This window comes from Notolabrus celidotus, chromosome 21 (genome assembly GCF_009762535.1).
Source record: "Notolabrus celidotus isolate fNotCel1 chromosome 21, fNotCel1.pri, whole genome shotgun sequence".
In the NCBI taxonomy this organism is placed as follows: Eukaryota; Metazoa; Chordata; class Actinopteri; order Labriformes; family Labridae; genus Notolabrus; species Notolabrus celidotus.
In genome coordinates, this window is record NC_048292.1 from 6,434,482 (window position 1) to 6,456,634 (window position 22,153).

Below are 22,153 nucleotides of genomic sequence, written 5' to 3' on the forward strand. Positions count from 1 at the left end.
TTCCCTCATGTTTGCATCATGTGGTGAGTACCATTCTGAAGCTAACTTCACCGCCTGGGACGTTAGCTAACATTAGCATAACATATATGGATTAATATTTCATTTTCAAAAAAAAAGGTACATTTAAATTGAGGTTGTATAGTTATGCAAAACCGATATGTCATTTTGATTCTGTTATTTTACTTTTCTTTTAATTTGGGGGGATTTTAACGTCTATTTATGACGTATCTGTTCCTGGGTGAGTGAGTGACCCGGATGTTAACGGAGCGGACACGCCGCATCGCTGCTCTGTCGTGTCTGTCGATGAGTCCAACCGACACGTTTCTCCGTTTCTCTGCTTCTGGTGACTTCTCTCCAGCTCAGGGATGAGTTGACGAGCGCCTGACGATTGGGGTTTTCCTGAAGGTGAGCTTTTGAGTGTTTCTCGCTTGTTTTAACCCTCTTAGCCTGAATTAACGGCTAACGTTCGCCGAGTTTGTCATCGTGAGATTTTCACAGCGGTGATGTGATTGAGCGAGACGTTCCCCAGCCTTGATAAATATGAATAAAAACACTTCAAACTGCTCTTACTTCCTCTCTGATTGTATACATAACTCCACGTTAAAGCTCCCCTGCAGTGACTGTGGTTTTATTACATGTTATGGTGTCACGATGCCTCCAACAGGCAGCTCTGGAGCTACCCGGCTAATGCTAGCTTGTGTGAAGTTGTTAGCTTGTAGCAGCGCAGTGTCAACTTTCTGAGGAGTGGCCCAGTCTGCAGGTCGCATCTTCACCCACACCGGGTACCCGGGTCCACATTTGAACCTCCTATGTGTTCAGTAGATGTGTTACATGTATGATGTTGATGTTAAAAGCAGGGCATGGTGGCTGAAAGTGTTGACGTTGTGTTGCATCATGTCCGCACACAGTGAGGATGACTGAGCTGTCACAGTATTGTTCTCTCTCTCTCCATCCTCCATCAATACAGTTCACAGAGCTGTCAGTGTGGACTCATCATATTTGAGGTATTTCAGGCATCCTTCAAAACAAACTCGAGCTGACTGACACTCACCTGTTTGTTTGTTTGTTAGCTCACCTGGTGTACACAGTTATCCTAACCACTAGGGGTGTAATGATTCTTTTTAACGATCATGACATCGTGCTTGATTGCAAGATTAAAGGGCGATATTGGTTCATTTAGAACGATACAATCTGAAATGATTCAGTGACTTGAAATCGATTCAGCAACAGGGTTCCCACGTGTCCTGGAAAACCTGGAAAACAGTTGACCAGTTTTCCAGTCCTGGAAAACACCTGGGAAATGGGAGAAAAAGTCAAATGTCCTGGAAAATTATTCCACCGTGACTAAACCATGATAAAGCAGGTATATTATGAGTTTGAGTTGAGTTGAGGAACATTTGTGGCCATTTTTGTCATTCAGTTCTCCTCTGATTAATATTATTATTATTTATTTATTTCAGTAAGACAGCTTCCAGATTCCTTTGCTGGCTCTTTTGTTTTTATACTTAGCTAATCATAATTTTTTTTTGAGAAAAGAGACAGCTGAGATGAGAGTTTCCCATCATTAAAGTGCTGTACATCTGTGGTTGCATTATTCTATAATTAATTTGCCATAATTTTTAAGCATGTAATAGATGATTTCATTGATAGCCATAGACTGCACATCTTTCAATGTAGACTTCTACTGAGAGGAACATATTAGACTATGTAGGAACTAAATTAGGAACTCAATTTAGACTGTCATACCAGCTTGATCATCACTGAAAATGTCCTGGAAAATGATCCCTGGAAAAGAGTGGGAACCCTGCTTGAGACTGGAGAGTCCTAGATTCCTGTTGTTGCCGGGGTGTTTTTCGCCCAAGCCGAGTTTTGGCTTAGTCTCTGACTAAACATGCTGGCGAGGCGAGCATGTTTAGGCACATCTTGCCACCTGCAAGAGGTGCCTGCAGTATCTTTTTCAGCAAATATAGTTTTAACTATAACTTTAATGTTCTAACAGCTCAAATGTTGTGTTTGAGTTTAAGAGACAGGGTTTACATTAGCTGGTATTTACCCACCTTTGGCCAGTTTCCTGTGCAGTTGCTCGGCCGATTTCATTCCTACATCAGAGTTCTAACCATAATAAAGTCCGCCAAATTAACTTACATCTGGGAGACACTTAAGGCAATCCGTAGAGGGCTGTATGATTGTAAAGACATCACTCACAGGACAACCAGGAACAAGATCTAGATGTTCCCCTCTCAGGTCCGTGTAGAGAACAATCTAATGTCAACAGAAATGTCAAACATTGTCACGTTGCAGCTTATTAGATTTGAGACATTGCTCAGTTTCTTCTATATTTATGATGTAAAATATATGATCTTTGAGCTTTGAGTTTCAGATAACTGATAATGAAATCAAGCACCACAGCAGTCTTTAAGTGACATAAACTGAAGGGCTGAAACATCAGATCTGTTTGCAGTGATAAGGAGACTGTGACCCGTCTCACTGACTCATGTTTCTACATGAAATGAACAGTTTGACTTCAGTCAGAGAGAGGATTCTTTGACGAGGGGATTTTTATGAGCATCTGTTTAGAATAATTTGTATCCTCCTGGACTGCCTTTCATTCAAAGCTGCTCCTTTGTGTTCGTAATTAAAGAAATCGTCTCTAATCTGCATGTAATTTGACTTGTCATGATTGATATCACAGCAGTGGTCATGTTTGTCCTCCTCTCCTTCCTCAGATGAGATTAATCTACCCACTGCCTGCTGCAGAGAGAAGTGAACCTGCTTTGGAGGAAAGCTAACCCACGAATGGCCTGCCAGTCTGTAGCTGCAGTCATGGACGAGCAGGCCCTGCTGGGGCTCAACCCAAATGCTGATGCCCGCTACAGGCAGAGGGTAACTCATGACTTCATCATCATAACACTTTTCAGTACCACATACACACTTATTGAAAAAAGCTGATCTTTACAGCAGAAATAAACATGTTTACAGACTGGTACAAAAAACGGGTGTAGTCTGGATAGCTCATGTCTTGTTAAGCACACACTGTACGGGGGGTGAATTTTTTATTAACATGGCAGTTTCAAAGATATTAAGATTATTTTCCATTATGAGAGACACAGCTGACTTGATTGACAGGCGGGAACACTATAGCTGTTGGCGAGGAGGCTCAAAGCCCGTCTCTTTACCTCACACTAACATTTCCAATCTGGCTGCAGCCGCCGATTGGCTTCAAAACAACGCTTCAGAAACAGATGGGTGACGTCACGGATACTACGTCTATTATTTATACAGTCTGGTTATATCATATTGTCAGATGCTTCCAAAAGTAGCTTCCGAAAACGACAGATTTACAGTCAGATTTTAACAAGAAGCTGCTCTAATGTAAATATAAATCAGCTGCGGTTGAGTTACATAGAGGAACAGTGAAGAGAGTGAGCGCTGCTACTAAAATCAAATCAGTGAAACAGCTTTAAGATGTTATTTTCTGATTGTTTCACAGCAGTAGAGCTCTGAAGAACATCCACACAAACTTGTTGTGTTTACTTTTTTATTATTGTTGTGATATTTCACCACTTTACCACACCCTGAGAGGTAGAGTGTGAAGAGAATGAGTGCAGAACGTACATTTTTAAGCACTGAAATAGAGGTTTTCCATTAAATGAGTAATTTTATCTCATAAACTTGACAGAAAAATTTTGGAGACACGACTTTCACTGAGTTCAAACTTAAAAATCACCATTTTTAGTTGTACTTAAGTATTGTACAAGCGTATTTTACCTTTATTTTTTAATGCGGTTCTGTTTGTTTAGAACACAGCTACATAGATAGTCTGATGAATTCTGATTTGACTGTGGTATTTCTGCGTCTCTGTGTTCAGGCCATGGCATACTTTGAGCAGCTGAAGGAGTCTCAGGATGCCTGGGAGGTTTGTGCTGCGGCTCTCGCTAAAGGGATTTACAAGTGAGTCACACACATGCACACACATAACCAGTTTTATTACTCATATCTGTTCATTCAACAGGAAGAACTGATATAACACAGAGATATTTCGTCGTCTTTTATCAGCTGATGGATGTTTTTCGGTGATTCTAAACTTGTAGTTTCTGTTTTTTAAATACAGCGATGACCACGTGAAGTTCTTCTGCTTCCAAGTTCTGGAGCATCAGATAAAGTTCAGGTGAGGAGGAGGACGAGGAGGATCTGTGTTTCTATCTGTAATGATGTTTACATTATGTTTTTATCTCACCCCATGTGTGTGTTTTTCTGTGTGCATTTCAGACATGCTGGTTTGAGTGCAGTTCAGCAGCAGCTCATCAGAGAGACGCTGATGAAGTGGCTCCAGTGTCAGGTAGTAAGTTTGTGTCTGAGCTCCCTGAGTCTGTCTCTCTACCTGAGAGTCTCGTGCTCACGTTTTTTCTTCCCCTTCTCCTCGTCTGCAGCTGATGAACCCACACCCTGAGAAACCGTTCATCAGAAACAAGGCGGCTCAGGTGTTCGCCCTCACCTTCGTCATGGAGTACCTGACTCTGTGGCCCAAGTTCTTCTTCGACGTCCTGTCTCTGGTGGGTCTGAACCCACATGGCGTCGACATCTACCTGAGGACTCTGATGGCCATCGACGCTGAGGTGGTGGACAGAGATATCCTGCACTCAGCTGAGGTCAGACAACCACCTCCCTCTCCTTCTCCTCCTTCTCCTGCTCACATGTGTCCTCTGTTATTATCAGGTTGATGATGTTGAATTTTCTCTCCAGGCTACTCGTAGAAACACTCTAATCAAAGACGGCATGAGGGAGCAGTGCATCCCTCACCTGGTGGAGTCATGGTTTCAGATCCTGCAGACGTACCAGCTGTCCCATCCGGAGCTCACCTGTCAGTGTCTGGAGGTGGTGGGAGCCTATGTGAGCTGGATCGAACTGAACCTCATCGCCAACGACCGGTCAGTCAAAGAACTCTGTTCAGAAACGCAGAAAACTAAAGTAAAACAGTTGCTAGCTTAAATATTAAAATAAACTCCCATATTAGAACATTTTATTATCATTTAGAGCAGCGTTGCATCAGCAGAGGTGCACAGTGAAGCTGATTTGTACCAGGATCACAAAAAGGCAGTTTTGCATGTGGGGAGGTTTTCATTCCAAAGTCGAGTGACCAAACTCCTTTTAAAGATGAATTCTGTAAATGCCAAGTTTGCATCAAGACAGTCGTTTCTTCACGTTTAGTTTTGCCTTAAAGTCACATGAAGATAATTCACCATTTTCAAGTGAAGAAAGTTGCATTAAGAGGTACGCACCCCAAAGTCTCATGAGAAAATTTGGAGCCTGAAGTTGCGTAAAAGTTTTAACCAAAGTGAAGTTGAAGGAAGTCGCTTAAATAAAGTTTCACAACTAGTTTAATGAATTAAGTTATGTAACGATGCTGTGTGAGGAAAGTTTCATGAAAACACACTCGGTCACATTCCTGCTCGGAAAATTAAACTCTTCTGTTGAACATGTAGACTGATGAACCTGAAGAACCCCGTACAGCTGACTTCACCAACAGAGTCTCTGAATGATCACGTCATTAACAATAATATCAGCTGATTGTGAGGAAGCAGCTGCAGGAAGGAACCACAGCCCTAATAACACTGAATGACTGCCTCACACTCTGAGTTCTTCCTTCAGCTCTTCTGTTGTCGTGTTTTCAGGTTTGTGAACCTGCTGCTGAGTCAGATGTCTGTGGAGGAGCTCCGAGAGGAGGCCTGCGACTGCCTGTTTGAAATCGTTAATAAAGGAATGGACCCCATCGATAAAACCAAGCTGGTGGAGTCTCTGTGCCAGGTCCTGCAGTCTGCCGGGTTCTTCAACGTGGAGCAGGTACGATTCCTTCCCCAGAAGTCCACTTAGGGTTTTTATTATCTGAAAGAGCAGAGCATGACTCATCAGGAGCAGAGCATGACTCATCAGGATTTCATCTTACCTTATTAGTGAGAATAAGAAGTTTGTAGAAATGATGGAAAATAATCCCAGAAGAAATAAGAATTAAAATTAAAATTAAAATTGGTGCAAACTTGACAAAAAAGTATATTTTTCTGAAATATTTTTGGGTCTGTTTCTTCAGTTTTTTATGTTTTTTAGCTACTTTATTCAAAAAATGTTCTATTATATTTATCAGATTATTTTATTACATTATTGTTTTTTTAATTACATTTTTTAAATTACATTATTTTATTACATTATTTTATTGAATGTATCTATTAAATTACTTTATTGCATTATTTTATTAAATCACTTTATTAAATGTATCTATGCCATTACTTTATTATTGAATTTTCCTGATTAAAGACAGTAATTAAAAAGTCCATGTCAGAAAGTTCTGAATGTCTCTCATGGGGCTGCTGTTATTAAAACACAGTGCTGCACAGATAGATCACTGAGTAGTTGTTTGTCCGGTTGTTTGTTGTTGTAGGTCAAGTCATATCTGAGAGATAACAGCTCCCTGTTTACTTTACAGCCCTATGTTTACACTCACACTCAGAGTTCAGAGGTCACATGCTCTTCCTGCTGCGTCTCTTCCTGGCTGTCAGAGTGTTTTATGTCCCTCTTCTCTTCCTGTCCCCATCAGGAGGAGGACGTGGACTTCCTGGCTAAGTTCTCTCGGCTGGTGAACGGGATGGGTCAGAGTCTGGTGCTGAGCTGGACCAAACTGTCCAAGACGGGGAACGTGAAGGACACGGCGGACACGCTGCAGGCCATTGAGACCAAAGTGCCGCTGCTGCTGCAGCTGCTGGTCCACGAGGACGACGACATCTCGGCCAACATCGTCGGCTTCTGCTATGAATACCTTCACGTCCTCAAACAGGTGAGGGAGGGGCTTTTAACTGGACCAATCAGAGCCCAGGAGATCAGGGGAAATTAAAATGTTTTGATCATTTATGAACTTCTTCTTGTTTTTGTAGCTCCCCCAGCTGACAGACCAACAAAAAACTAACATAGAGGTGAGTCTTTGTAAGACGCTTTAAAATACCTGATCTTTCTTTGAGACTTCAAAGGATTAACACTCCTCCTTTCTCCTTAAAGGCGGTCATGCTGGCTGTCATGAAGAAACTGACGTATGACGACGAGTACAACTTTGAGAACGAGGTGAGTTCCTTCACAGTGAGCTTCTTGTTTTTATATAAACGCTCTGAGAACATGCAACAGTATCAAACGTTGACGTCGTCTCTGACAGGGCGAGGACGAGGCGATGTTCGTGGAGTACAGGAAGCAGCTGAAGATGCTGCTAGACCGCCTGGCTCAGGTCTCTCCCGAGCTGCTGCTGGAGGCCGTACGACGAGTCTTCACCAACACCATGCAGTAAGAACCTGCTGTTATTCATCAGTATGGGAATGTTGAAGCGGTAAAACCTGCTCACCTTGCGTCTGATCTGCTTTCAGGAACTGGCAGACGGCTACATTCATGGAGGTGGAGGTGGCCATCAGGCTGCTCTACATGCTGGGCGAGGCTCTGCCTGCGTCTCATGGCGCACATTTCACCGGAGACACGGCGAAGACAAGCGCGCTGCAGGACATGATGAGGACGGTCAGTCACACACATGTTTTAATGAGTATCAGCTTAGTTTACCACCTCAAGACAAACAAACAAAATAACACAGATGATCGTTTTTGATCTGAACCCTCAGCTGGTGTCGTGTGGCGTGAGCGGTTACCAGCACAGCTCGGTGTGTCTGGAGTTTTTCGAAACAGTCAGCCGATACGATAAGTTCTTCATCGTGGAGCCGCAGCACATCCCCAATGTTCTGGTGAGTTCAGAGCTGCTAAAAGTAAACCTACAAGCGGTAACTCCTTTGTGTGCTCTGTTATTCAAACACGAGGTGTAGATGAGTAAGCAGTCTGTGTTGTGTTCACTGTCAGATGGCGTTTCTGGACCAAAGAGGACTCAGACACAACAGCCCGAAGGTCCGCAGCAGAGTGGCCTACCTCTTCTCCAGATTCGTCAAAACTCTGCAGTGAGTCCACTTTGAGGTTAACTCCAGGGAGCATGACGGCTGCATGCAGCTCTGATGCAATCCTGACATGACTGTGTGTTAATCAACAATCCTATTTTGTTCTCAGTAAACACATGAACGCCTTCATCGAAGACATCCTGACCAGGATCCAGGACCTACTGGAGCTCGCTCCTCCTGTGAGTATCATCATGTGATCGCTCATTGCAGCAGCCTGTCTAAAAACGTATCACCTCTCACAGTAACAAACATCCGTCCTCATTATTGTTTTGTCTCTGATTGTCCAGGAGAACGGTTTCCCGGCGATGCTGACCAGTGACGATCAGCTCTTCATGTTTGAGACTGCGGGCGTCCTCATCGTGAACGGAGAGAGTCCTGTGGAGAGGAAACAGGCTCTGATGAGGAGTCTGCTACTTCCTCTCATGGACGCCTTCCGCCTGCTGCTCGCTAAACTCCCGCAGGAGACCGATGAGGAGAGGCAGACCGCGCTCGCAGACTGTCTGAGCCATGCTGTCGGATTCGCCAGGTAGAGACCGACTTTGACGACACAAATAACAGCTCCTGAAGATTTGAACCCCTTACTGAACTCTCTCTCTCCTCGTCTTCTTCATTTGCAGTCGAACCAGTAAGGCGTTCAGCAACAAGCAGACGGTGAAGCAGTGCGGCTGCACCGAGGTCTACAGAGACTGTCTGCAGACGTTCCTGCCCGCACTGAGCTGTCCCGTCCAGCGGGGGGTGCTGCGTAGCTCGGTCCGCTCCTTCCTGCACAGAATGATCATCTGCCTGGAGGAGGAGGTGCTGCCCTTCGTCCCTGCTGCCTCTGAACACATGCTGAAGGACTGTGAGGCCAAAGACCTGCAGGAGTTCATCCCGCTCATCAGCCAGATCACCGCTAAGTTCAAGGTACGCTGGGAAAATGAACACAGGGATAGAGTCTGACACGTAAAAAAACACAGGATTCTTAATAAGTCTTTTCTCTCCTGTGGTCTCTGCAGCAACAGGTATCCCCCTTCCTGCAGCAGGTCTTCATGCCACTGGTTCTCGCCATCTTCGAGGTGCTGGGCCGGCCGGCGGAGGAAAACGACCAGGCGGCGGCTCTGGAGAAACAGATGCTGAGGAGAAGCTACTTCACCTTCATTCAGACCATCACAGGGAGCGGAATGAACGAGGTGATGGCCAACCAGGGTGAGTGTGAAAACATCCACGTGTGCTCATCTGTGGTTAGATTTATTTATGGTGTCTGCAGAACTTCATGAGAGAAACCTAATTTTTCACATGTAAATAAATGGATTAAAACAGTCTGTCATGTTTAGAGAAAGTGTGTCAACAAAGGGAATTATAATCAATCAAGATCCAGTCCCATCATACAGACAGGACTCAGTCTGATCTCATCTTAATCCACCATGAGCAGAGCACTTTGCAACATTTAGTAAATTTCAGCGGCAAGGACAAACTTCCTTTAACAGGCAGAAACCTCCAGCAGGACCAGACTCATGTTAGACATTGGCTGAGACTGAGTTAGGGTTGGAAATAGGGATAGAGAGATGTTGATAGTAGTGAGAGATTATTCCCCTTCACACAGCTCATGTTACTTCCTGGTTTAACTTTTCTTTTTGTCATTTTCAGGAGCAGAAAACATCGAGCGAGTCATCTTCACCATCATCCAGGGAGCCGTGGACTTCCCCGACCCGGTCGCTCAGAAAACCTGCTTCATCATCCTCTCCAAGCTGGTGGAGCTGTGGGGTGAGGAGAACCTTTTTATTTATTTATTTAACCAGATTGGTCCCATTGAGGTCAAAATCCTCTTTCTCAAGAGAGACTCTAGCCAAGACAGTCAGCAGCAAAAAACACAAAGAGGCATAGACACAGAACCAAAATACATTTCACAAGCACTGGATGAGTAATTATCTAGGAGTGAAAACACTCGCTAAAAAAAAACAGGTATGCTAAAAACAGACATCTGAAAGAATCAGCTCAAGGTCTTTTATTTTAGATTTGAAAACATTTAATGACATCAGCTCTTTGAGTTTCAAGTTATTCTGCAATAAATTCCAGGCTGAGGGTTCAAAATACCCAAAAGCCCTTTTCCAAATTTCTGTTCAGGCTTTTTTTGCACGTCTAGAAACCCTTCAAAGAAACTGGTTTCATACTCTTCTGTCTTTCTATAATCTGTCTTTCCTTCTCTCAGGAGGTAAAGACGGAATGATGGGTTTCCCTGACTTTATCTACAAACACATCGTCCCTGCGTGTTTCCTCGCTCCTCTTAAACCGACCTTTGACCTCTCAGACGCTCAGACAGTGCTGGTACGTTTCTCTACCGGAGTCCCCTGAAGAGAAAAAAACACATACATGATTTATTCCATGAATTAAACTTTAATTTCCTCTTGCTTCAGACGCTGTCAGAATGTGCCGTCACTCTGAAAATTATTCATCTCAAAAGGGTAAAACTTGTTCAACTTTAATAACATGCAGCGAGCCTTTTTATCCTTATCAAAGGAGGAGTTTGAGTGATGTTTGGGTCTTGTTTTCTGTCAGGGGCCGGAGTTTATCCAGTTCCTGCAGCAGGAGTATTTACCCTCACTACAGGTGTCGCCGGAAATCTCACAGGTGAGACCGTCCTGGAGTACTGCATGGGAAAATATACAGAGATCAGCTGTTATGAGTAGAAAGTAAATGTGTGTTTTGTTGTTAATCTGCTCTTTCAGGAGCTTTGTCAAGTAATTCAGCAGCCAGATATCAAAGTCCTGAAAAACTACATAAAGGTAAGAGTTTGTTTTTAGTATTTAAAGGGTCAGAGCATTCTTCAGGTTGTCTCTCTGGTTCCTTGATAACCTGATCCTCCTCCTCTGTCCTCCCAGGCGTTCTTCCAGCGAGCAAAGCTGTAGGAAATAAAACTGGAAGGTCACGTTGGACTTAAAGGACTCTTCACAGAGAGTGGTCGTACCTTCACCACTAACCACAACAAACAAACAAAAGGAAAACTTAGCATAGGAGCTGCTTTTGCACTTAAGAAGTGAACGCATCACGAAGCGCGGTCTTGTCTGAGCAGAGAGACGTGGACGGGAGCTCGGCGGACGGATGATCCCTCCGGGCGCCGATGAGACGAGCTCTCCACGAGGACTCGAGACGTAACGGAGCTCAGAGATGTGGAGAAACTTTTCTGGAAACTTAAGAAGTCAAACGGATCAGTGGGAGAGAAAACGACCTGTCTGGAAAAAGGTTTGGTAAATATCTTTAAACCCTGTGAACCCGACGATAGCTTTATTCTAGTCTTCACGGTAGAAACCACATTTCAAAACAAGCTAGTTTGAGTTTTTTGGATGTTGCTGCTGCCACAAGATGGACAAAAAAATAAGGGCTGATTTTTATTTTTATTCAAGATGTGGCATTGATTTTTTTTTTTTTAAGTGCTGTTTTGAGGGACGAATGGTTTTAAGTTTGAAGTGAATTGTTTAATGCACTCAGCCCAAACACAGTTTCCCACAGGTTAACTGCAAACGTCCACACACTTTCATTTCCTCAGCTCTTAGTTTGAAGTAAACCTCACCTGTACTATCTCAACCACTCCTTCTACCTGTTACCTGATGGGATGGCGATTCTCAAGCTTCGGTTACATCAGCCCGTCAAAATATAATGAAATGTGAGACAAAGGTCTGTGGAATATTTTTCGTTTTTCCAGGAAATATGCCGAATATTTTGGGGCTGTTTAGATTTTCAGATGGAATAAATGAAATAAAACGGAGGAACAAAGTGTAAATAAGAGAATAAGATGTTAAAATGTAAATAAAGTTCCTAGCTTTAGTTTTTTTTAATCTTCATTCCCATCTGGAAACATTGTATGGAAGCCTGTTCGTGCCAGAAAATAAAAAAGGATTTAAAGTTAGAAATGTTAAAAATTAAAGGATATAATCTGATACATTTTGATAAAGAAAGATTTTACATCCCAGAAAAAAAAGTTTGGACGCAGTTTAAAGTTTAAAACATTATAGTGTCACCCTGTTTAAGCTTTTATTTAGGAGTCTGAAAATAGTAGTGGAATTATTGTCCCAACTTATTGGAATTTAGGTAAAAGAATGTCTCTTTGTTTTCATTTTAATTAAAAAAAACTCAGAATGAAAAAGTTATTCTTTCATTATTCTTAATTTTGATTGGGTGATATTTTGTTTTAGTGTATTATAATTTTGACCTTACAAACCTTTCTTTTTAATCGTTAATGACAATAAATAATAAAAGTAAAAAATGCTAATTTACTGCACATTATCCTTTTGTTTGATTTGGTTGTTTCTAACTTTAGAATTTGCCAGAATCTCAGATTTTTTGACACTTAAATTCTCTTAAGACTTAAGTTACCCATAAAATGACCTCTGAGTATTTACACAAATTATAATTTGAGTTATAATTTTTTTTTTACAAGTTAAAAGTAATTATTTTCAAATTTAAATCTCTTTTATATATCTAATAAGGACAATATTTCATTGAAAACTCTGGTATTTCCAGTACTATCTAATTGTGAAGACTTACTGTTTATTTCAGTCATTGTTTCGACTGATAATATTATTTGGACTTTTCAGTTTTCGATAATAAAGTAAAAATCTTGAAATGTGATTAGCTTGAATTGTGTTTGTGTAAATCTCATCTATGACTTTAAATGTCATCACTTTGATTTCGAATCTCCTAAATCAACCTTTTCAGTATTCTCTTTTTTTTTTTTCATTCCTAACATTTTATTTCTTTTTGGCATGAATGGGCTTCCATAGAATCACATGAACTCATCATAGGAATCACTTATGTACATGTCGTGTAAAAACATGAACCTGCTGGTGTACAGAAGCGGCTCCATGAGTTTTATATATATCGAAGCATTTGTGACAATTCAGGATGATTGACGTGTTGATGATTATGCAACGCTTCACTGCGAGCAATACTGTGAAGGAGCAGCCAAACTAATGAACCCAATCAGCAACGATGAAGATGAGATGTAACTGTACAAACCATGTCTGGTATGAAAAAACCACATATCCACTTTTAACTGTTGACTCTGTACAGATGCTTTAGATATTGTGACCCCCCCCTCCCTCCCTTACACTCGTTCTGTTTAACTGTACATCAGAATTAACTTCCCCTTCATTCACTGTTTGAATCCGTTCGTGATGTTCAGTGCATTCCCTGTACTTTGGTTTATTGCTCTTTTCATTTGGCTTTAAATTTTTGTATAATTTCCCAGAAACTTTGCCTTTGAAACCTCTGGAGAAAGTGCCTGAAAGTGTTGCATTGAATCAAATATTGACATACAGGCATGAAAAATAAATAAATGTAACGCATAAGTCTCGGTGTTATTGTATATTTTTCTATTTGTGAACGAATCCCCTTAAAGGTAAAAAAACAAAAAAAATGTCCAAACCTAATAAAGTTGCTGTAAACCATAAAAAAATGAATAAATATGTCACTAATAAATGTAGTTTTATTTTTATTCTCAAATAAAATCATGTAATGGGGACTATATTTCTTAGCGGATGAATACACAACTGGGTTCACACTCAATATTAACTTTTTTTACTCTTAATGTGGGATTTGTCCACAAGAAAAAATGTAGAATATCCCCAACCCCGTCCTTTAAAGCTCCTGTAAGGAATTTTCAGATTGTATCCATGCTAGCGCCCCCTGTTGACAAAGTGGTGCCTCTTATTTTGCTACTGATTTTGTCCCGTATTGTTAAAAAAAATCTCACCTTACTTGTTTAAACCCTCAAATGTATCACTTGCGACTCTCTGCAGTGGAAAATGTAAACAAACGCTAATACCGCTTTAACACCTCGACACCTACCCTCTCCAAGAGGTTTCAGATATTAAACGACTCTACAAAAATGTTCCATCTTTACGCAGATGGTCCTGTTTGCTTCTGTAGCTCAAAAAGAAAAATCAGTGTTAATCTAGGTCTGTTTTTTAACAAGCTAAAAAATTCCTCACGGGAGCTTTAAATAATTTAAAGATGAAAAATTTCTCTGAATTCAATCTGTTGACATGAAATCGGTCTGTGTGCTTCTCAAGTTGAGTTCAATGGTTCAACACATCAAACAGTATGTTCAACTTTTAATTTTTTTAACCCTTAATGTGGGATTTGTCCACAAGAAAAAATGTGCAGAATATCCCCAGCCCCGTCCTTTAAAGCTCCTGTAAGGAATTTTCAGATTGTATTCATGCTAGCGCTCCCTGTAGACAAAGTGGTGCCTCTTATTTTGCTACTGATTTTGTCCCGTATGTGTTAAAAAAAATCTTGCATTGCTTGTTTAAACCCTCAAATGTGTCACGACTCTTAGCAGTGGAAAATGTAAACAAACGCTAGTACCACTTTAACACCTCGACACCTACCATCTCCAAGAGGTTTCAGATATTAAATAACTCTATAGAAATGTTAAATCTTTACACGGATGGTCTTGTTTGCTTTTGTAGCTCATAAAGAAACATCAGTGTAAATCTAAGTCTGTCTTTGTAACAGATAAAAAAATCCTCACAGGAGCTTTAAGTCATTTAAAAATGAACAATTTCTCTGAATTCAATTTAAGTTCTATGGTTCAACACATGACAGAAACACCTCCTGTTTTTACTCAAATTTAAATTTATTTCTTCAGTTTATTTTCTCTTAACTGTGTCAACACTAAAAGGTCAACGAAACTGCGCCACACAGTGGACTCTGTCAGAATCAGCACTTCCCCTGCACCTCACTCCCTTGTTTTTACCCTCAATGCTCTGAATCCTTCATCCTACCATTGCAGTATTTCTGACTCTAGCAGTCATCTCTGTTTGTCCTTCCTGCAGCAGATTTAAAGGACATCAGAAAAAGGTTTAAACGCTATGACTGCTTAAAAATCAGCTTCTATGGATGCTTATTGATGAAAAATGTTTTCTGCAGCCTGTTTGTATTTTATTATTTCATCCTTAGCAAACCTGACGTCTGATCATATCTGACAAGAACTTGCCAAATGAATTAATTTGTTCATTTATGGTGAAATGTGTTGATTTGTTTTGTTTCTTTTTGATATGGAGATGAACCTTCTGTAAGCGCATCTGTTAAACTGAATAAAGTGTTTACTAATCATCAGAAATCAAACCTTCTGTTTTATTTATTTATTGACCCACAGCCAGGTTTGTTCCATGAAAACTTAGATGCAAAGAGAGTCCTCCCCTGTTTGTTACCCTCACTAAAGGGTACTGTAATGTAATATAACTCATATTCAGCTTCAAGTAATCCACTTCCTGCTTTGTCATGAATTTGGCACAAACACCTTTTTTTCAGGTTACAAATTAAATTCTCTCTCTCATATTTTCCCCTCTGATCAATGTACCCAACATAAATTCATCTGCACCACCATAAAAACAGAAATAAGGGAGTACGTAGTGCTTCACATGATTCCTTAGTTTGCTGTAAACAGTCTTTAAATGCAGATTCTCTCTTCTTCATCCTTTAATCACGGCGATCGGTCTCAGTTTGATCGCCTTCTTACTGATTCCAGCGTCGTGACACGTGTTGACGACATCTGTCACGTTTTTGTACGACTCAGGAGCCTGAAGACAAAAAGAGACACATGCGCTTTAACAACACTTAAAGGACTACATCGTCTTCATATGGAGATTTGTTCCCCTCCACATTGCCACCCCCTCTCGCTCCCTCAGGTCTTCCTCCTCTCCCTCCACCTCTCTGTGCCCCCTGTCCGTCTCAGCACCATGGGGAACAGAGCTTTCAGTCGCTCTGATCCCCAACTCTGGATCTCACTCCCACCAGACATCTGAAACATTGACTCACTTCCCCTCTTCAAATCAAAACTCAAAACCCATCTGTTCCAAACTGCATTCTCTGTTTAACTTCACTGCTTCATTTTAACTTGGTGTTACTTTGCTTGTTGTCTTTATTTATTGTGTTTTTAACCTCTCTGTAAAGTGTCCTTGAGTGCTTAGACAGGCGCTTTTAAATAAAATGTATTATTATTATTTCATGAGCTGGAATCAGGACAATGCTATTCTAGCTTAGCATAATTGCTGGAATCAGGAAGAAACAGCTCGCCTAGCTTCATCCAAACACCTTTAAATCTTAACGAATGACATTTTATATCTAATTTATTTAATCTGAACACACAATAATGGAAAAATCAGAGTCTGTGGTTTTCCCTGGAGGTATTTAATGCTAAGCTAGGCTAAACATGTCCCCAGTCTGTCCCTTTAACAGACTTCAGCAGATTTTTTTGCTCACCAAAGTCAAATCAAGAGATTAAAGGTTTCAAAAAAATACCTTACTGAACTTGAATTTAGCTTTTTATGTTTAATGATGAGCTGGATTCAGGACACGGTTAGTTTAGCTTAGCATAAGAGCTAGAAGTAAGAAGAAACAGCTAGCATGGCTCTATTAAAAGTAAAAAAATGCATCTACGAACACCTTTAAATCTCACTGAATAACTTCGTGGTTTTGGAAGGGACTATTTGTTGCTAGGCTAAGCTAACATCTTGGACAGGACTATTTCTAAGAGAAGGGTTCAAATGGTTATACATGTGTTGTGACATGTGCTGCTGACCTCTTGGCCAGGTCACCCTTGTGAAAGAGATCCTGATCTCAATGGGTTTTTTATCTGGTTAAATAAAGGTTAATAATATGTATATAAAAAAAAGTAACATTTACATTTTTAGCCTAAATATTGACTTATTCTGTTTTCAGTTCAGACACCAAAAGCACGTTATCATCTGCATACAGAGAATTTGAGCCTTTAATTCAACCAGAAAAGCTGAATCAAAACTTGTCCAACACATCTGACAGAAAAACTGTTCTCATGATGTCAGACCTTAAACAAAACTACAAGTAAATATTCAAATTATGACACTTAAAGTCCAAACGAATAAACATGTTCCTCACCTCCTCCATGACCAGTTTGGGTGAGGCGACTCTGATAGCGATTCCCTGATCAGCCAGTTTGTCCAGGACGTCCTGGAAGTCTAGATTCCTGCGAGACTTTGCTCGAGACAGAGCCCGACCCTGAAATACGAAGAGAGAGGAATCATGAGGACTTCATCGTTGTAGAGACTAAATAAAAAACTGAGTCATCTAAAGCAAACACAGAGGGGTGAGTTGTGGAACTAGTTCTGAGGCGTTCTCTTAAAGCTCTTCTTTTGTGTGATCGTAGTGAAACATAAAGCAGATAAAGCCTCGTACCGCTCCGTGACAGGTGGTGCCAAACGTCTCCGTCATGCCCTGTTCTGTCCCTGTGAGCACGTAGCTGCAGGTCCCCATCGTCCCTCCGATCAGCACAGGCTGACCCGTCAACTGGAGATCAACAAACAACAGAAACATCAGGCTCGAGCAGAGTATTTAAAGCTTCTGTCAATGACATGTTCAACGATATGAGTGGTTCAGAACCTGGTAATCTACAGGGATGAGCGGGTGGTGTGGGGGGAACGCTCTTGTGGAGCCTTTACGGTGAACCAGCAGCGTCTTCTGCTTCCCGTCCACCATGTGCTCCTCCACTTTGGCGATGTTGTGAGAGACGTCGTAGATGACGTGCATGTCCAGGTCGTCCGGCGTCGTGTTGAACACTTTGGAGAACGCCTGAAATGAAAACAAAGTCAGCTGTGAGACAAAATCCTACATCTACCAGAAGTCTCAGAAACTGTCAGAACAAACACAAAGATCTTCAGAGTGCTGTTGGTCCTGCAGGTGAGCGTACCTGTCTGGTGAGGAAGGTCATGGACGAGCGGTTGACCCAGGCGTAGTTTCCTGCAGCAGCCATCCCCTTCAGGTAGTCCTGACCCTCCTGGGACATGACACGAGCGCACGCCAGCTGACGGTCGTTCACTGTGATCTTATCCCGCTTCATCGCCTTCTCCATCGCAACCAGAGCGTCTGTCAACAACATTTAACTCATTCATTAAAAACGGGAGAAACTTGATTTATTTGTGATTAAGATGTTAATAAGCTTTTCAGACCTCTTAATAATCTGTGAGGACTAAATAATCCCAGAGTGCAGAGCTGGATTCGTACCTGTAGCGACCTGGTGTCCGAGCCCTCTGCTGCCGCTGTGGATCATCACACACACCTGACCTTTGTGATCGATGCCCATCTTCTTCGCTGCGTAGTCGTTGTAGATCTCATCCACCACCTGGATCTCACAATAGTGGTTTCCTGCTCCCAGAGTCCCCAGCTGCAACACACACACACACACAAACACACACAGTTTATGCACTGAAGTGTCTGTACACAACATTTACTTCAAGTACCAAAAGTAAAGTATTCATTGGTCTCAGCAGATGTGTGTCTAACATGAGTCTGGTTCTGCTGGAGGTTTCTGCCTGTTAAAGGAAGTTTGTCCTTGCCACTGTAACTTGCTAAACGCTGCAAAGTGCTCTGCTCATGGTGGATTAAGATGAGATCAGACTGAGTCCTGTCAGTAAGATGGGACTGGATCTTATCCTGTCTTGATGTTGGGTCTTTGAGATAATGTTTGTTGTGATTTGGTGCTGTTTAAATAAAGATTGATTGATTGATTGGAGGCAGAGAAATGTGCTAGAATAAAGAAATGTGGATAAAGTCTGGGATACCTGCGGCAGGCCTCTCTTCTTGGCCTTGGAGGAGACTTTGTTAGGGTCGGCCTGCAGCATCCTGCCGTACTCCTCACAGTGCTCCTTATCCTCGGCCCAGGCGTACCCTTCCCTCAGAGACCAGTCCACCCCCATCTCCAGAGCCTCCTCCAGGTCCCTGAAAACACACACGCAGGAAACACAATTATGGGTGTGACAGGGATTGTGTGGTGATCAGGTCTCCTGATTGGTCCCTCCTTACTTGGCTCCCATTGGAATGACTCCCTTGGACCCGACTCCTACCGGGATGTGGTCGAACAGAGACTGAGCGAGCTGCTCTTTCACCGGCTGCACGTCGACCTCGTCCAGGTTCGTCCTCAGCAGGCGCACGCCGCAGTTTATGTCAAAACCGACACCACCTGCAGGGACAACAAATTTGATTTTGTACTACATGTTTCTTGATCCTGCAGCAGGTAAACAGGCAGCGATGTCTGCAACGTAATCCTGATGGATCAAAGTGTGTCCACTAAAAGTTCTTGTTTTTGCAAACGATGGCTCAGATTATTATTCTAAGAGTCTAAAACAAACCTGGAGACACGACAGATTCTGGGTTGCTCATGTCGAAGGCCGCCATGTTCCCGATCGCAAACCCATACCCAGAGTGGACATCAGGGAGGCCGATGGACCTCTGAGGGAATATATCAACACAGTGTGATGAAGAGGTGCTGATGAGAATTCAACACATAGTGAGTTCAACATGTAGTCATACTCCACACTGTGTTTCACTCACGTGTATGATCCCCGGTAATGCGGCCACATTCCCGATCTGTTTCATCGCTGGAAGGAATCCACCTATACCTGAGGAGGATGAATATAAAAAGAAGTAAAGCAAACAATCATGAGGATCATTTTTGTGTGATAAAGAAGAAGTGAACAGCAGCTCACCTCCTCCTCTGCAGGCGTTACGAAGCTCCTCAAACATCAGCTTCTCCAGAGGCTCGTTCACGTAAAAGTTTCCTTCAACCTGGAAGAAAGACAAACGTGATGATTATTATGACAGTGTGCAACAACTGACACAAACAACAGCATTAACACAATAAAGTACATCATATAAATAATACAATGCAGTCCCTGAGTCCAGTGGCTTGTTTTCGGACAGTGGTAGGAAAACTGGCTGTTAAAGTGAGGTGAAGAGTTGATGTTAAACACATTAAACACAGTGAAGTGATCAGTACAGGTTAAAGGGACCAAGATGTTCAGTAGAGTAGAATAAAATAGAATGTACTTTATTAATCCCCGAGGGGAAGTTCAGGTGTCTGGCAGATTAAAATTATAAAAGTCACATAAAACAAGTAATTCAGGTGTCTGTCTGCTCATCTCCCATTGGCTAGAGAGTTATGAAGCCTAATGGCTGCAGGGATGAATGATTTTCTGTATCTCTCAGTCCTGCAGCGCAGAGATGAGCCGTCCACTGCTGCTGTTTCTCTGGTCCACAAAGAAGTTGTGAAGTGGAGGATCTGTGTAATTTAGAATGGCCTCTCTAGCTTCTTCTGTGTGCATCTCTCCACCACAGCCCCCCAGTGAGTCCAACCTGGTTCCAATCACAGTGCCAGCTCTTTTCACTAGTTTGTCCAGTCGCCTCACATCCTTGTGTTTTATACTGCTTCCCCAGCAGACTGCAGCATAGAATAACACACTTGCCACCACAGACTGATGCAGCATCTTTCTGCAGATGTCTAAGGATCTGAGCCTCCTGAAGAAAAAGAGGCGGCTCTGCCCCTTCCTGTAGACTGCATCTGTGTTAAGGGCTCAGTCCAACTTGTTGTCCAGGTGTACACCTAGATATTTGTAGGTTGGCACCACCTCGATGTCCACCCCTCGAATGTAGCTGATGGCAGAGCCCGGATCTTCAGAAATCTACTGTCATTTCCTTTTTCTTTGAGGAGTTCAGTCGGAGGCAGTTTTTGTGACTCCAGTCACTGAAGGCTTTTGTCAGATCCCTGTCCATTCCGGATACACGCAACAATAGCAGTATTATCTGAGTATTTCTGGATGTGGCAGGACTCAGGGTTGTATTTGAAGTCAGCTGTGTACAGTGTGAACAGGAATGGAGCCAGAGCAGTTCCTTGTGGATGCATAGTGCATGTAAACGGCAGCAGAATCACATGTAGTGTTTATGCCTACTTTTACTTAAAGCTCCTGTGAGGAACTTTCAGCTTGTGTTGTTTTTGTCGCCTCTATGGGCAAACACATACATCTTTTAACTTTCCTGATATTGTCCTGTACTTGCAAAGGTAGATTTTTTTTCTGACCAACAGTCCAATGGATCACTTAGTGTGAATATTTTACTTTAAAATGTCAATCGTCTGGTCTGACACCTACCCCCTCACAGCAGTTTCAGCCATAAAAAATAAATATATGGAAATTTTCAATCGTGTCGCTGATGGTCTAGATTGCTTTTTCAGATCATAAAGGGACATTGGTATCAATATGGATCTGTTTCACAACCACTCAAAAACTTCTCATAGGAGCTTTAATATGGACTATAATGAGATATATTTTACATGTTATTATATAAGTGTGATTCGCCCTTTAATTCGGGTTACATTATGCATGGTATAATTGCGTCATTAAGCTGCGTCACCAGGTGTTAACTTTGCATCCAGCTATTTCTGGGAGATTATTTAGTTATTTTTTCTGATTTAACTAAGTTTCTGATTGTCATATTGTCAGATGAGGGTCCCTGTCTGCTTTGAATGAACATAAATAGATGACATGTGCCACAGCAGCACTAAGAGCTACCAACTAGCCACGTTACAGCTAGCTAGCTAACCAGCCAGTTAAAGTGTGTTTTAATCTCACCTGCATGTTGGGGACGAACCCCTTTTTAATCCTCCAGCAGTTCCCGCTGATCTTCTCCAGATACTGCAGCTCGTCATTATAACTGCGGCTCATTTTCCTGATTTGAAATGGTTCAATATAACAGAGTATCAAGCTGCGTTTCACCGGCTGACTACCAAAGTGCAAGCAGGCAGACGTGTACGGAAGCCTGCGAGGAGTTTGACAGCAAAACGCGATTTATCAATTTAACATGATTCATGAATATTTCAGACCCCTCAAAGAATTACATATGATGCTGAAACTGCTGGGTTCATAGAGTAGTGTGAGTTTAAGGGTTCATGATGTTTGAAGTAAAATGTTTAGTTGGTTTATAAACTGCTCGCTTGCCGTATTTGTAGTCAGATAGTTTTAATCAAGTGTAAGAGAGAAGGTCCAACTCAACCGGATGTTGGAGTGGCTTTCAATATTTATAGAGAAAATGCTCTGGGTCTTTTCATTATTTTATACAGTCTATGGTCTTTTCATTATTTTATACAGTCTATGGTCTTTTCATTATTTTATACAGTCTATGGTCTTTTCATTATTTTATACAGTCTATGGTCTTTTCATTATTTTATACAGTCTATGGTCTTTTCATTATTTTATACAGTCTATGGTCTTTTCATTATTTTATACAGTCTATGGTCTTTTCATTATTTTATACAGTCAATGGTCTTTTCATTATTTTATACAGTCTATGGTCTTTTCATTATTTTATACAGTCAATGGTCTTTTCATTATTTTCAAT

The 22,153-nt window shown here is 41.7% G+C and overlaps 2 protein-coding genes across 3 annotated transcripts; one reads left to right on the plus strand and one right to left on the minus strand.

The window, feature by feature from the left end:
- The first annotated feature begins 221 nt into the window (after positions 1–221).
- xpot (exportin, tRNA (nuclear export receptor for tRNAs)) lies at positions 222–15,071 on the plus strand. Of its 2 annotated transcripts, none has more exons than XM_034673103.1 (25): positions 222–405; positions 2,727–2,883; positions 3,869–3,951; positions 4,112–4,168; positions 4,270–4,342; positions 4,431–4,649; positions 4,744–4,928; positions 5,673–5,841; positions 6,590–6,826; positions 6,924–6,962; positions 7,045–7,107; positions 7,196–7,320; positions 7,401–7,545; positions 7,646–7,765; positions 7,878–7,972; positions 8,079–8,148; positions 8,257–8,495; positions 8,587–8,872; positions 8,965–9,154; positions 9,596–9,712; positions 10,158–10,273; positions 10,363–10,410; positions 10,505–10,576; positions 10,675–10,731; positions 10,828–15,071. In XM_034673103.1, exons 2-25 carry the CDS (start codon positions 2,797–2,799, stop codon positions 10,852–10,854), a joined length of 2,919 nt encoding a protein of 972 aa, XP_034528994.1. In that variant the 5' UTR covers positions 222–405; positions 2,727–2,796; the 3' UTR covers positions 10,855–15,071. The 2 variants fall into 2 exon arrangements, with proteins under 2 accessions (XP_034528994.1, XP_034528995.1); XM_034673104.1 differs by having other exon boundaries at positions 4,270–4,339.
- rtcb (RNA 2',3'-cyclic phosphate and 5'-OH ligase) lies at positions 14,565–21,704 on the minus strand. Its single transcript, XM_034673105.1, has 12 exons — positions 21,388–21,704; positions 19,471–19,549; positions 19,316–19,383; positions 19,114–19,213; positions 18,788–18,944; positions 18,547–18,703; positions 17,990–18,149; positions 17,676–17,851; positions 17,369–17,557; positions 17,165–17,275; positions 16,868–16,987; positions 14,565–15,531 (listed from the first exon to the last, which is right to left on the minus strand). Exons 1-12 carry the CDS (start codon positions 21,478–21,480, stop codon positions 15,424–15,426), a joined length of 1,518 nt encoding a protein of 505 aa, XP_034528996.1. The 5' UTR covers positions 21,481–21,704; the 3' UTR covers positions 14,565–15,423.
- Positions 21,705–22,153: the final 449 nt, after the last annotated feature.

What these genes read in the sequence shown, in the direction of transcription:
- xpot (XM_034673103.1), top strand. Translation starts at nt 2,797, where the DNA reads ATGGCCTGCCAGTCTGTAGCTGCAGTCATGGACGAGCAGGCCCTGCTG. An exon ending in CGAGGTGATGGCCAACCAGG is followed by an intron (nt 9,155 to 9,595) that starts GTGAGTGTGAAA and finishes TGTCATTTTCAG; the next exon opens with GAGCAGAAAACATCGAGCGA. An exon ending in TGTCGCCGGAAATCTCACAG is followed by an intron (nt 10,577 to 10,674) that starts GTGAGACCGTCC and finishes CTGCTCTTTCAG; the next exon opens with GAGCTTTGTCAAGTAATTCA.
- rtcb (XM_034673105.1), bottom strand. Translation starts at nt 21,480, where the DNA reads ATGAGCCGCAGTTATAATGACGAGCTGCAGTATCTGGAGAAGATCAGC. An exon ending in TCATCCCTGTAGATTACCAG is followed by an intron (nt 17,276 to 17,368) that starts GTTCTGAACCAC and finishes GTTGATCTCCAG; the next exon opens with TTGACGGGTCAGCCTGTGCT. An exon ending in GCACCACCTGTCACGGAGCG is followed by an intron (nt 16,988 to 17,164) that starts GTACGAGGCTTT and finishes TTCGTATTTCAG; the next exon opens with GGTCGGGCTCTGTCTCGAGC.